The 15,716-nt window shown below is 43.4% G+C and overlaps 1 protein-coding gene across 1 annotated transcript; it reads right to left on the bottom strand.

Moving 5' to 3' along the window:
• Window positions 1-258: 258 nt before the first annotated feature.
• Window positions 259-14,331, bottom strand: LOC306734465 (adenylate cyclase type 2; the record flags this gene model as incomplete). Its single annotated transcript, XM_079215822.1, has 25 exons — window positions 259-1,598; window positions 1,708-1,832; window positions 2,111-2,225; window positions 2,412-2,519; window positions 2,607-2,753; window positions 3,482-3,640; window positions 3,745-3,829; window positions 4,983-5,158; window positions 5,969-6,046; window positions 6,137-6,274; window positions 6,976-7,060; window positions 7,151-7,248; window positions 7,337-7,400; window positions 7,673-7,726; window positions 7,934-7,965; window positions 8,235-8,423; window positions 8,883-9,042; window positions 9,158-9,316; window positions 10,248-10,375; window positions 10,477-10,588; window positions 10,750-10,904; window positions 11,363-11,512; window positions 12,118-12,279; window positions 12,380-12,577; window positions 13,603-14,331. The coding sequence occupies 25 exons, from the start codon at window positions 14,329-14,331 to the stop codon at window positions 1,473-1,475; spliced, it is 3,732 nt and encodes a 1,243-aa protein (XP_079071948.1). The 3' UTR covers window positions 259-1,472.
• Window positions 14,332-15,716: the final 1,385 nt, after the last annotated feature.

Below are 15,716 nucleotides of genomic sequence, written 5' to 3' on the forward strand. Positions count from 1 at the left end.
AGCTGCGCTTCAATAACAAACCGCACCGTGAAGCAGGAAGCAGCGTGACGGACACCGTCGGGAGCCAATAGCAAGTGAGGAAAGTTCCGCGGGGGAGAAGTTTTAGCCAATCAGAGCGCATGTGGGCGTCACGAATACGGGGGGGAAATTCCACAGTTCTTGATAGGCAAGGTAAACACTATATACTGTATGTGAGAATTTGGTACACACAGTGGCTGTATAAAGGTACACAAAAGACATCAGTGGTTGTGTTTTGTATTAGTTTATAAATAGAATAGAAAAATATTTCCCTATACTGAACATACTCAAAGTCTTTATTTACATTCACACATCATCCCTCACAGAAATATATTGCATTGCTTAACAGGAGAACCGTTTTGTGAGCAATCAGCAGTGCAGAACTCCATTAAAAAAATAAACAACAACAAAAAACATGAAAGTGCAATGTAAAATGTGCATTATCTGACTTATAGCAAAACACATCCTTGTGCCAGGGTGCAGATGTGTTTCAGCATCATGTGTCAGTTTGGGGCAGTAGTGAAATCTACATGGCAGTGAGCGAGATCAGAGCACTGGCTTTGATTTTTTGGTTTGTGACACTTTAAATAAAGCAGTGTGTACCTGTACATGTTTATGGGTGGTGTGAGTGAGTTTGAATATTAGTCAATGGGCTTAGTAGGTAGAACTATGCATGATTTAACAATAAAAGCATAGATTAGAGAAAACAACAACAACACGTGTTGAGACAAATCTAGTTGTTCTTCTTTCCTATGAATGGCTTTGTGACCCCTGACATTGTCTGGTCACCGCTTGGAGGCTGGGAACCAGCGCGGTCACAGTACACTTCCGACATTTAAAGACACGGCCTGTTCTGTACCAGCAGACGAAACATTTAAAACCGAGAAAAAAAAAGCAGAGGATTAAATCGTAAATGCCGTTTCGCAGCTTTGTAAAAAACCACCGTGGAGTGGAAAAATAGTTAATGACTTAAAAAATATAACGTCATCTTATTTGAGGCATAAAGCTCCCTCTATACTATCCTTCATGAAACAACTGTAATCTTTGGCACATTTAAGATGGACACCTTATTTGTGTTCCAATAAATTAGTCACACCTGAACACTGTCCGCCATGTTGAACGCACCACAGCGATGATTTCAGATTTAGTGTTCTCAGAATAATACAGTGAAAGGTGCGTGACAGGGGATGAACCCGGGGACAGTAAGCGGCCTTTGAGTAGAAAGCTCTTCGCTGCCAGTCGCCAGCTGTCGTCTTCATTTGACCCAAACAGGATTTTATTTAGCGTCTCATCCGAAAGACAAAGGCAGCTCCTTCGCGGACGTAAACGGGGAGCGATGCTCCGTGTCGCTACATCTATCGTCTCGGCATCGAGTCAGTGATGATAGCGGGGTAAGTGTCGGGTCAGACCCTCACGTCTGGCTCTTTAACATCAGGGGAGGAGTTCTGCGGAGGTCAGAAGTGAGGAGGCGTGTTCACAAAGTAGGTGGTGATTTCCCCTTTGCCCTTGACGTTGATGACCCCTCTGAGAGTGACGCTGTATCCCACGCTCTCCACCATGTGGGCCGTCTCCTCCGTCACCTGGGAGCAGAAAGAAAAGAAGAAGGCCAGAGCTCATGAGTACGCGTGACATGTAGCGTTAACGGTGGCCGACGGTGGTTTAAACACACTCCGTATCCTCCATGCCCACCTGGATCTTGTCCAGCACCCCCGTGCTGTCCATCCTGCTGGCCACGTTGACAGAGTTCCCCCAGATGTCGTACTGAGGTTTATGGGCTCCAATCACTCCTGCGATCACGGGGCCGAGATTTATTCCTGCAGGGAAACCCACAGATTAAACGTTCAGAGGCAGAGAACGGGCCTTTCTTTTTATGAAACCCCCCTACTGATAGAAATATTCTTTCTTTCTCTCATCTCCAATTCAACTGTAGTTTTAACATCCGCTTGCACGGTTAAAACACTCTAAAAAAGTGCACAGGAAGGTGCAGTGTTTATAAACTCTGTGGAGAAAATAAGGAGAAAGGAAGCCCAGTTGGAAGTTTTGAGTCAGCATCGAATGGAAGTAGGAAATATTAAAGGTTTGACAGACTCACCGATCCGGAGTTTGAAGCTGTTGAACGAGTGCGTGTTGATAAACTCCAGCTTGCCCATCAGAGCGATGGCGAACTCCACCATGCAGCGCAGGTGGGTGTAGGACATATCCACTTTCTGCAGGGGGAGCCAGAGATCACGTAAACGCAGGGCAAGGTGACTCGAGACGAGCGTTTGCTTTTTAAAACATTGAGGAGATTTCCTTTAAAAACAGCCGGAAAACACTTTGCAAGGACCGTCGTGTAAAACGAGGATACGGGTTGTTGAAGATATTTGTGGATGGGGTGAATAAACGCAGCAAACCTTTTGTTCCTCCTCCTTCGGCGCGTGTCTCAGCCCGGCAGCAGCCATGTACGTACTGCCGATGGTCTTAATCTTCTCCACTGAGCAGAATTTGGGCTTCGAGAGAATCTACATGCGACAGAAAGAGAGATAGACATTAGTTAGAGTCACTAAATGTGACACTGGCGGTATCAAAGTGCATCTTCTTCCTCATACCTCATCAAAGTCCGATATGATCTCGTTGAGGAAGCGCAGGCACTCCAGACCGTCCCTGTTGGCGCTGCTCTCGCTGTAGAACTCTTTGAACTGAGGCACCGAGGCGAACATCACACACACCAAGTCATACGACTGACTGTAGAGGTCCTGAAACGCACGTTTTAGCAAAGGACTTCATTTCACGACAACATGCAGTCAAACCTGTTCAGCTCATGAACGTCCTCAAAGCTTTCATGACCCGAAACCATCGCCGCAACCGCAGCAATCACTTATCATTAAGTGGCAATTTTTTTCTCTACGGTGGATTTTTGCTTTTGGAATGAATCCTTTCAAGTAGATTTAACTGTTGAAATAGTATAGAAACATATTGACAGGAATTAGTGTTGCTAATTCCACAAAATCTATATATTTTTTCACATTATATTTGCTTAAAAGACAAATGCATCCTTCTAGCAGCTAACTTTCTCAGGATCTAAAATGTCTGCATCTCACTACTGCATTACATTTTTTTATTCCTTTTATTCCAGTTTTTGCTTTCTGACTGTTTTTTTAATGTTTTAAAATGAATGTTCTTTATTGTTTTTAAATCTTGTTTGCTTCTGCATTATGTTTTGATGCTTTTAATGGTTTTATGTGAAGCACTTTGAATCGCCTTGTTGTTGAAATGTGCTGTTCAAATAAACTTGCCTTGCCTTAAGCCTTACAGTTTCACTCTTTATCTTACCTTCAACCCTCCCGTATGTTACCCATCTTTCCTGCTGTTCTTCTCAAAAATATTTTCCTGTATTGTGTATCCTGTATCTTCTGTTTTGAACCTGGCCTGTTTGATAGGATCGCTACATTCCCTCCCAGTACAATCAGCTGGTTTTCTTTACCTGGTTGCGAATAGTTTTGCCCATGAAGAAGGCGGCGACGTGCAGCGGCAGGACGTTCTGGAGGAGGAGCTTGTTAACGTTCTCCATGGTCTCCATCTCCTCTCGCTCCGACTTGAAACAGCGGTCCAACAGGAAGTCGACGCGGCAGCCCAGCTCGTCCTGACGGAGAGAGAGAGAGAGAGAGAGAGAGAGAGAGAGGGTACGAACACATTAGGATACAAGTTAATACGCTCTGTAAACACGTCATGTATTGTCACACATACCTGTCTGGCCAGTATGAGGCACACGATGTAGAAGATGACCAGCCAGACCCCGGACATGATCTGAGGGTCCTTCAGTATGCCTGGCCTGAAGAAACAAAACACATTTGAATATTTAGAGACATGTTTTCACATAATCCTGACGACTAAACTACCGTCTCTTCTTTTTCCAACCTTTCCATCACATATGAGAGTGTCCTGTGTCTCTCAGTCAATGGGGCCTGAACCCCCCCACAAGCCTCCGACACAAAAAGCTCTTGAATAAATGATCTGAAACTCCAGACAAGGATTCACAATCTGGACCCTGAGAGCCGGAAATCTAACACCTCGGCTGAGCCACGCAGAGTGAACGAGTGGAAAGTGAACTTCAGCAGGATTACTGAGAGCCTGTGTGGATGTATGTGTATTCATAACTGCACACTTTCATGCATCTCATTTGTAGCAGCTTGTCTATTAACACAATGTAACACAGACAGAATGTTACATATTGTACTTTTTCCCAATTAAACTGAACAATAGCAGTCAAAGCTGTTAAGTCTTTTGCTTTTCTGAATTTATTGTTTTGCTTTTATGTTGAAGATGTTTCTGCTTTGTTGCTCATGTGTTTGTTGTTGTCCCACTTATTTGATATTTTGTGCTAAATTATGTTATTGTGAAGTATTTTGTAACTTTTAATTTGGAAACGGCACTAATAAATATATATATATATATATATATATATATATATATATATATATATATATATATAGAGAGAGAGAGAGAGAGAGAGAGAGAGAGAGATTTTCATTGGTGAATAATCTGTGTTTTTCCAATTTATCGATTAATGGTTTAGAATATGTTTTTGGGCTGTACAAAATAAACTGAACTGAATTGAATTGAATATAAGATTTTGAAAAAAAAAAGATCCAAGATGAAGCCTAAACATTGCTTGCTGTGTTCAAAAGGACGGCAAAACCCAAAGATATTCAATATATAAATGATCAAGATCCTCAAATTGATAATATTTTGATAATATTAATAATAATGTTGTTAAATAATGTTCAGCGATTAATTGACAAATCATTTCACCACTAGAAAGCTGCTCGTTGCTGTCACTGAGACAGCTTGGATTTCACTCTTTAGAGTTTTTCTCTGTTGACACTCTTTATGTCTTCATGTTTCTTCATTTTAATGAGTACAAATGGATGCTCGGGCGCACGCAGCTCCGTATAAACCCCCGGTGTTGTTGAACCGTCACTCACTTGGTGTCGTTGTAAAGCAGTTCGACGAGGCAGGCGGACCTGGCGGCGTGGACGTGGAGGAAGAGGGCGAGGTAAACCACCACGGCCAGCGTGAGCAGCAGAGCCTTCACAGACAAGCACGTCCGGACGAACACCATGACTCCCAGCATGGCCAGCAGGCAGCAGTACAGGTAGTACTGGATGTGGGCAGGAAGAATGCGCGTCACAACGATCAAAGATCAAAGCATCCTCGCTCATAAAGAAGTAAAGAGCCTTTCTTGGGGTTATAAACTAGCATGAAGATAGAGAGAGAAAAGCTTTGAATACAGTTCTGTGTTATCAGTGAGGAAAGAATTAATGAAAATGTTTTATTGCCCTTCAACAGCAGCACGAGATGACTGACGTATCCTACTAAAAGCCACCTGGAAACTACGTTACCTAACCAATGACGCACTCTTTGATAATGAAAAGCAGCTTGTGTGAGAGGAGGATGAACTCGTGAATTTTACACTTTTTCTTCCTTTGTTTGTTTTTTTTACTCGGAGGGTTTTCTGTGTGTGTGAAAAATGAAATGAACTGAACGAGTGAATCTTTTTAACAAGTGCCGTGTATCATTTTAGCTTCAACGTCTCACTCCCACACACCACGTAGTCGACCAAAATATTGGAGGAACACGCTTCAGAACATTTGCATCAAATGTGACATTTGTTTGAGAGAGAGTGAGAAAGGGCCCCGTAACTTTGTGCAGCTTTGGAGACGACGCAAGTTATTTAATAGTCAATGTTTCATTATGAACATAGTGTAGAATTAAACATTTTCACGGAAGAAAAGTAAAAAAAATGGTTGAGTATGCTGCCAATTATAGTTCTTTGAGAAATGACAAATCTGAATGTGCAGGTCAGACTTCGGCCAAACTGATTGCAATCTGTGCATCTTTAATCTCAGCCATGCAAAGAGATGAAACATGGATAAATAACAATGATAAATGATAATATGGAGTTACTTACAGGCCCGGTGTAGAGTTTGAGACCCTCCAGCTCTGTGTTGTTCTTAATCGACTCGCAGTCGTTGCCGGGGAGAAAGAACTGAAAGACAAAAACAACATTTTCAAAAATGATTGATAGAGCGACAAATATGTGAAAGAAAGACAAAAAAAAGGCAGAGGAGGAGCTCACGTAGTTGAGGATGGCCATCAGCAGGGTGATGAGCACACACAGGATGGCCACGAACAGTCGCAGCGCCGCCCTGGAGGAGACGCCGCGGGACAGCCCCGATATCCACTGAACACTCAGCGGCATCTTGGTGCGCCATTTCTGAAAAACAAACAATTCAAACATTTAACACAGAAACGCCGCTAAAATCGTTCAAACACAGATGCTGAACGGCAGGAAGGTAATGAAACACTTGAATGTGTTATTCGCATCTTGAATGAACGTAAACAGAATGTAGTTTCTTCACTTCTTAATTTAATGATTTGGTATGTTATAAAATGATGCAGACAATGTACAGAGCTAAAGCAAAATCGCTGCTGGACTGTGTACAAAGGTTGTTTTCAATACATGAGTGTAAACATGATTTGAGAGATGTTTGTAAGTTTATTGTACAAAATGCTAAAAAAAAATATAATATAAAATATTATATTATATAAATATAATAAAAGAAGATTTATTCAATTTAATTATGTTCAATTATGGAACTTTTTTTTTCTTCTTCTTTATTTTGAATAAATTCTGATTTAAAAAATCTGATCTAAAAGCATTTTTGCTTCTACCTATACCTTTTCAGTCTTTCTGTTTTGTATATTATATAGAATATTGTATTGTATTGTAAATATTGACAGAATAAAACACACAAACAAACAAACATCTTCTCCCATATTTAAGGAAGAAGCAGCTGTTTATCGAGATACTGACACTGAACCAGATCACCTGTTGATAGGAAACTAGTCCACTAATCAATACTCCACCAATACCGCTCAGCGGAACCACAAACACACCACCAAGTGTCCCTTTACCTCCAAGTATCCGGTGAAAGCGACGGACAGGAGCAGCACCAGCACAGGGAAGGTCACGCCGTACGACACCGCCAACTCAAAATTCCTTTGAAGGGTTTTAATCACAAGTTAATGCGAGTCGTGACAATAATAATTCAGAGCAGAATGAGTACGGTCGCGCGAATGTGCGACTCACTTTTCGGAGACGAGCATCTGGACGGCGAAAATGGTCACAAAGATGAACGCGATGCAGCTCATCGAGTGGTGCAGACCCTTGACCTCTGCAAAGCTGAACTGGAAGACAAACGGTTATTGAGCAAACAGGAATAATTGTTTCGCAAACACACACAGAGATACCGCGCATCCCGCTCGTGAAAGACACCTCTTTCTCCAGACTCCAGTCGTTGAACAGCAGAGTCAAGCAGTTGAGCTTCTTGGTTCTCCTCCTTTATGAAAAGTACAAGATGAAAAAGTCAAAGGCTGGATGGACATGAAACGAGGTACAGACTGGAAAAATATGAAAGAAAGTCGGAGTGTAAAATAAGGGAGGAATCAAAAGAATTATCAATATCTACAAAGAGCAACGTGGCCTAAACATTTGCTACAAAATGTCCTATTTGTAAGCAGAGACATGTTCTTCGTCACGTCTTGTCTCCTCACAGCATATTTATTTTGCTGTCCCACCAACTATACACAATTTACAACAGATGAAACTTACACTGCATTGTCCAGTGTGTCCAGTGATCCCCGAACCTTATTATCCACGACCAGACTGGGACAAAACAAGAACACGTTAGAAACAGCTTTCACCAAAACATTGTTCTGTATTCCTCCTTATGGACTCTACAAAATAAAATAATGCTGTTAAAGTTCCCATCTACACCTCAAACACTCATGGCACGCACACTTTATTCTGATGCTACTGAAGTGGAGTAATGCTGCCGTGCTTTGCATAATTTTTCAGATGCTGGGAACTTACCAGTTGGGGTTGTTCTGGCAAGGCGGCTTTTCCTGAAGCACACACACACACACACACACACACACACACACACACACAGTCAACAGAATGCATGAACTAACATCACCTCTTTCAAATGTACAATAAAATGTCAAACACTGGTTTTGACATTTTAAGATCAGAAGACTGTAATAAAGAATATGTATATGAAAATCTTCTGTGTACACTTAATCTCCACCTATATCTATTTTAACTTGTATGCACAGATCAATATGTGGGAGAAACTAAGCAACAAAGGAGGGGGAGCGGCACCAATACATACTGTCGGCCCCTGTGATTGGTGCGATTGGTTCATGGAGACGACGGCGGGAATGATGGGCTTCTTCTTGGAGGGCGTAGCGTCCGGGTTGCTGAGGTCGGCGAAGGGATGGACATTCCTCCAGGACTGCAGGTACTGAGACATCCGCATCGACGCCCGCTGCCGGGACTCGCCTGCCGTGAGAGTGTTTGCCTGAAATCCAGATGGAGACCACTTTATCTTAACTCTGGATTGTGATTTGTTTTCCTGCACATGCCTCCCCGCCCGGAGACGGATCGCAGCCACTTAGAGATCGAGAGCACGTCTGCAGGGGTTCGTGAGCTCCACAGAAGCCCGTCAACACGAGGAAGATTGACCTCCTCTCGTTCTTAACTTGGCTTTTCAAAGCCGCTTCTCTGTATACTCACATACAGTCTAGGTCAGGAAATTAGATTACCAGATTAGCCTAAAATGAATGATGAGATCATACAGATTGCCAATTCTGTATTTAATCATAACGACAATTTAAAATATGTCTGTTATTTTTTCATTCTCTACATTAACATGTCGTGTTGACCGTAAAAGCATATCAATGAGTACATCATTAAAGTGCTATTTCTGTGTTCTAAATGTCCACAAATGAGTTTTCTGACATCTCTGAGAAAAGCGCACCAGTTTAGGCCTCTTGATGATTCTGTCCTGCTTGTGGGGGTCGATCACCAGGTAGGTTTCTCTATCTTTAAGAAGAGCATCCCGACTCCCGCCGTCCGTATTCTCCACTTCATAAGCTCCGTTCAAGTGCTGCATCGTCTCCTCTGTGATATGGACCCGCCTGTTAATAATGATAATAGTGTTAGTAACACAAATTATGACATCACAAGAGAGCAGAGAGGCCTCTCCATCATCTCCATCATCTACACCAACTCTGGATCTTTATTCTCTCTCACCCAGGCAGACCTCCAGACTCCATGTGGTTGGCCAACGTGACGTCATGTGACCACACGTCGTATTGCCACTTCTGCAAGCCGATCACACCGCAGAGCACGTTGCCGGTGTGAACGCCGACCCGCATGCTGATCTCGACCCCCGTCGCCTCTCGCAGTTTACTACAGGAAAAGTAAGAGTAAAATCAGATATTTAGATATTCAACATCATACTAACTAACTATTGATCTCACACTGCTTTAAGTATCCTCATCAAATGAGTCCAATTAGTAAGGGGACAATTATTTGTCAAATTTAATATTAATTAAAAGAGAAACACAACAACGATGGTGCAGATCTTTCTGGGTTCATCTTTTCTACGACTTTAACCCAAATTTTCATGACCAAACATTTTGTGAAATCTCAGTGTAAACAGTAAAAAGTGAGTAAATGTAGTATTTAAACTAACAATGAGAATTCCAAAGCATACAGTAAACCTTAAATGACACAAATGAATGAGAGACGATAGTTTGATTAAAAGAATAAACATTTATATAGATGCCTGTATGTATGCCTGCTTATATTTTGAGCGTTTTTCTTTTAAAAAGCATATTAATTATTTCAAACTCAGCGTAAATGAACGACATGAACACATGAATATAACACATTTACATGACTTTTCCAAAACTTTTTGGATTTTATGACTTTTTAAGGTTTTTCATGACCGCAAGAACCCTGTCTTTGCACCACAAAGACATAACGGGATTTATAAATCTGGGATTTATGCATTTCACATGAGTTGATATTTTAAATGTCATTAAAACCCCATTAATTACAAGAATAGGAATAATCTAAAACTTCTGCTTTGGATCTACAAGGTAAACAACAAGACCTCACTGAAACTGTGCAGTGTGCACTCTGTAGCGGTGTGCTGTGAGCTGTAACATACAGTGTGGCTTCAGTTGGAGAGGATAGAGAAGAGAAATGAAAGGAAGAAAGTGATTTCAGATGCTAACTAATAGCACAGAGTAGCTTTTGTGGCTGGAAAAAAAACACAAACAAATGTATTTCATAATAAAACTGTGAATAATCCCAGGAGAAAACAGAGACTGACCTGATGGCCGTGCACATGTCCAGACCCATCTGAACACAGTTCCTGGCGTGGGTCGGAATGGGGTCGGGCAGACCAGAAACACAGTAGTAGCAGTCGCCCAAGATCTTAATGCGAAGGCACCCATTCTTCTGCGAGGGGACAAGAGAAGACAGAAAGCGAGAGTCAGGAATTAGCTGGTTTCCTTTGTGAGGAAGCAGACGTTTTTTAATTTTTGGGCTGCTGTTTTCACCTTGGCGATGTCATCGAATCTGCCGAAGAGCTTGTTGAGCACAGCGACCAGCTCCTCTGGCGTGCAGCTACTCGCCAGCTTTGTGAAGCCCACGATGTCTGCGTACAGGATGCTACACAGACACACACAGGGGACGCAAAGGTGGTCAAAAGCTAGTTACGGAAACACCTGACCGCCACAATCTGCACAAAACGAGCTAAAGTGACTGCTCCAGATGTGATTTTGAAGGGCGTACTGTTCCTTTAACAGCGCTAACAGCGGGATGGTCATCACCTGACGTTGTTGTGCTTGCGTATGTAGAGGCTGTGGAAGTTGTGGCGGTGGGATTCAGTCTTCCCCTCGGCCTGAGGCTTGAAGAGCTTGTTTATGACCTCGGTTTTCAGCTCCATGGCGATGTACCGCGGCAACACCGACAGGAGGAGCTGCTCCTGTTGCCGAAGGGACAAGGGAGAGGAGATGAGTTTGAGACCTGCTACACGGGGTCATTGGATTTCTTTGACAATCTGTTCACACAGGCTGTAAAAGAAATTGGCGTCCCCTTGATGCCGTGTTTACCGAGTGGAGCGCGTTTCATCTATTTGTTTACCCGCTGTGAATGGTGTCTATTTGGCTTTGTCTATTCTGTTGCTGCTGGGCTTCAGACGAGTGAATGATTAATCTGTTGACCTAATAGCCAGAAACGCATACAGTAACTAAACCCAGGCTGTTCAGGTAAAGGGCCCCTTTAATGAGAGCGATTACACATAGAGATTTTAAATGAACTGAAACAACAGAAAAAAAAAAAGACCAAATAAATGCAAAGTCTGTGCTAAACTGAGCTGCTTTCTCCTCCTTGAGCTTAAGAGCTCATTTATCATTTAGGATTAAAGCTAAAAAACGGTCTAACCTGCTGATATTTCCTGATTTCCTTCCGGGAGCGTATGGCGCTGAACTGTTCCCTCTTGTGATTGGATTTCCTGCGGTCCTGCTCGGTGATCCACAGATGGAAGATCCCGACACAGTTGACGCACACGAGCAGCAGCGCGTTCGCCACCAGCTGAGAGGGAAGTCAGAGGGAGAGGAGGGGAGGGAATGGATGCTTTATTAATCAATCAGTCAGAGTTTTGCAAGAAACGTGGACATTATTGCTTTGAATTTGTGTACTGGGATTTATAACTGAAAAGCACACTCTACTACTATGTACTCCTGACTACCCGCAGACTGTGATGCGGATCTTTTGCATAAGCTCCGGTTTGTACAGTGCAACTGTAAAACCTGCTGGTCGCAAAGCACAAGGCAGCATTATGCAGGCCGACCGAAACCCCACACAAGGTATTTGAATTTCGGCGCTATTTGCTCGGTCATATGCAAATATTTGTCTACATTTACATTTGAAGCCTTATTCTGCCCACATGTTTGTTTTTCGACCATTACTCAGCATTGAATCTCCCCTTGTTTCAAGTCTTTGTGCGATACTAAGCTACTACCACTGGCCATCACTCTGATGAACAGTTAATCAGACTCTTCCATCTGCACTATTTGCACTTTTCATGTCTTTTTTGTTTAGTCAAATTCCATGTATGTGAAAACCTATATGGCCATTAAAGCTGATTCTGATTCTGATTCTATTGCTGTTCACTTAAATCCACTCAAATCTTTTACCTGCACCACCAGCTCGGGTGTGTCCGGCTTCGTGACGGGGACGTACACGCTGATGATGATGATGTGCGAAAGGCTGGTCCCGATCCCGACCATGAGGGCCCAGGCCAGAGAGAGAGGCAGCACCGTGTACACGCTCAGAGAGAGGAAGAGGAAGAACGCCACCTGAGTAGGCCGGGGTGAGGAAGAAAGACGGAAGAAGGTTAAAGAGCAGTTAAAGGGGGAAAACGAAATGTCTCTCCGTTTTTCTTTGCTTGCTCGTCACCTGTTCCCACGTGGCGACAGGGCCGCCGGTGAAGATGAAGACGATGGCGACGACGTACAGCGTCCCCCAGACGAAGAGGGCCAGGGCGCCGCCGCAGCGCCTCACCGTGGCCAGCCAGGGCAGGCAGACGAGCAGGACGGCGCTCAGGCAGAGAACCACGCACAGCACCGCCAGAGCGGGTATGTGGACCTTGATGTCCTGCGCAGAGATGAGCGAAAACGTTTCAAAACATACAACGCTCTAATTCACACTCTCCTCCTGGCTTTGCTGTTGAATGGGTCACCGTGTGAAGCATTTAGAGGCGGTAATATCTTGACGAAGGTTTTCTTCACCGCTGTATAGATGCTGTGTGACAACTAGGAGTGGTATGAAGAAATGTCAACAGCCGACACAAACAGGACAACGTCACGGTATTGGGCATTGGCAAAGATTTATCTGGTATTTTTTTCCTGGTTTGACTCAGCGGTTTAATACATTCAAAAGGCACCTGTCACGAAGGACTGAAATGAAAATGCCTTTATTTATCAGACATCCGAAAGCCAGGTTGAGCTTTCAACAGCTGGCGCGATGCTTTTTAATCTGCTCCTGCCATGTGATGTGAAGTGAAGGTATTTTTTATTTTGTTGCAATGAGACTTTTTAGTATTAACGTAACACTTTATAATAACTGCACGCTATGAAGCATTAGTTACACTTACTTCATCATTTATAAAGCATTGTTCCACACTTTATAAATGATGGATTCACCATTTGTAAATGAAGTATTATATAATGCTTCATAGCGTGCAGTTATTATAAAGTGTGACCGTTTATTTTAGTTTGTCTTTGTAATATTTGCTCATTTAGAGGCAGCAGTGGTCTAGAGAAGTCTCTCTCTGGTCCTCTGGCTCGGTAAAGTGAGATCTACAGGTTACTTTGTGTGGCACAAACTTTGCCACAAGTACTGGCTGTAATTCTACACATAAAGGGAAAAGCTCTGAGCTCTTCGTTACGTCCTGTTGCACTTTTGTTATCTGCAGAACTGTGAACAATCAAAACTTTATATTCACATACATACAGTTTTCACGTGTGTAACTGTGTTTTAACTTTAGTCTAAAAGTGTACAAAATGTGCCATTTGGTGTCAGAAGATAAAGCAAGTTCCTCCAATTTAACTATAATTAGATTTTACAAAAACCTATATGTATGAGTCAAACAGACATAAATAAACGTATGTGTGTCTCACCTTAAGTGTGGTGGTAATGAGGACGATGATGGCCACACAGAAGGCCAGAGACAGCACCAGTCCAGACAGCATGGCCGGCGTCTCCTCCACGCACTGCAGGAACGCCCTGTGGAACGCCTGGTAGCAGCAGCACACCCCCTTTTTCACGCTCTGCCGGGACAGGGTGCTTCGCCGGTCCTCGTCTCTGCTTTCGTTGTCCCACCTGGTATCGATGCTGTCCCTCGTAGAGCCGAATCTAAAAGCGATGTCGGGGCACACGGGCGAACTGCAGCCCAAAGAGTTCTCCGCTTTCGCCCTGAAGTCGCTTCCACCGTCGTCTGTACTGTATTTGGTGTCTAAACCAACGGGACTGATGGGTAGCGTCTTTTCGCCGGAGCGTCCATCGAGCTTAGACGGCTTTTTGTCGCAGACGTCAGTGCTGTTGTCAGGTGATGAGTTGACCGGGGCATCGTGACCCGTAGCCTGCGGGGTCACACCTGTTCCCTTCAACAAAGGGTTGGCCGCGATAGGAGCGGGCGTCTGCTCTGCTTTAGCCACACCGACCTCGAGTCCTGAGTCATTTAATTTGCTTTTTGAGCCGCCGTTTGCTCGGAAAATGTTAACGTCGCTGCTTACTCCGCCTTCAGTTTGAGCGAAGTCGTGGAGCTCCATGATGTCGCCCTTTCCAGCACTGGAGACGACCACACTGTCTTCTTCTCCGATCCTCCCCTTTTGCGACTTGTCCGGCATCGTGACTGCTGCGTGAGTGATGTCACCGTCGAACGACTTGTCACTGTGCTTCGTCTCTTTGTCTGCTTGTCATGATAAATACACACTTTACTTCTTTGTCGTCTTCCCCCGTCAGGTGTTGTTTATGTATATCCAGCCGGGAGAAGTCCCACTGTTATAATTAAATCCAAACTAAATCTTTTCCAGTGGGAGTCCAGCTCCTGTTTTATCCGACAGCTACAAAGATGTCTTCAAAATAGATTATGGTGAGGATTGTGTTCTTTCTGAGGGGACATAGATCCGTTAAGGTCCAAAAGATGGCTGGTAAGGAATCTTAAGACGGAGCACAATCTCCTTCGATGAGTGCCGATGCATGCTGGATGGATTCTCGCTGGCAAAAAAAAGACAAAGAAAAACATGAACAATCAGCACAGGGCAAAGAATAAACTCATGTTAAAGTATACATTTCCTGCTGAACATGTTTTCAGCTGCGAGACTGTGCTTGTGTCTGTGTCACAGCAACAAAGCCCAATAATGAGTGCATGGAAGTCATACCTGTGCATGGTTCTAATGCCATTTTAATGATCAACTTCTTTCAGCCATTTCCTCATTATGCAAAAAAACTTGTTCGTCCAGCTGCGTGCTCTTCCCTTGACACACACACACACACACACACACAGACACATTGTTCAGGTGTGTTCGTGTGACATGTGAACGACGCGCCCAGTGCACATTAAACACATTTTTCCAGTCAACACTTACATACACTCAGGTGGTTTGCTCTAATGTGGAGTCTTCTCCCCAATGTCACCATCAATTCCAGGATTCAAAAAATAAATAAAAAATGTCCCTTTAATCCGTCTCTTTGTCCACAGGTACACATCTGATTTGATAGCAAAGCCGTAGAGGGATTAATAGTAATTCATCCGCTCGTCGTGATTAACCTGCCCCGGAGCCGCGGATCAATCTTTCACATCGCAGACAATCTGGTTTCTTTTACTGAAGTCTTTTCACAGTGCACGTATTGTTGTTCCTCTGGTGTCCCTTTTCCTGGCTTGCTTGTTTCACCACTCTGCACAAAAAGAGGGGTTTTCCACAACTCACTCAGACTTCAAAAGAAAGAAAACAAACACGCCTTTGCTGCTCGGAGATCACGATGGATTAAGAAACAGAAGTGGAACCAAAACAAAACAAAAACACCAGTTTCTGTGCAAAACTACAATTTTGTGCCAGAATAATATTCTGCACAGCACAGGTCCCATCATGCAACTCTGAAGGGTCTCGTTAAGAGAAATGCTCTGTTGCATCCGGTTGGAGGTTTGTTCTCTACGGTGCTGTAAGCAATTAAAACATTTATATTCACGTTAAAAAAAAGGAAGTAACGTGTTTTCGATGTCTTTTAGTTG

Source organism: Taurulus bubalis (assembly GCF_910589615.1).
Source record: "Taurulus bubalis genome assembly, chromosome: 3".
NCBI lineage: Eukaryota > Metazoa > Chordata > Actinopteri > Perciformes > Cottidae > Taurulus > Taurulus bubalis.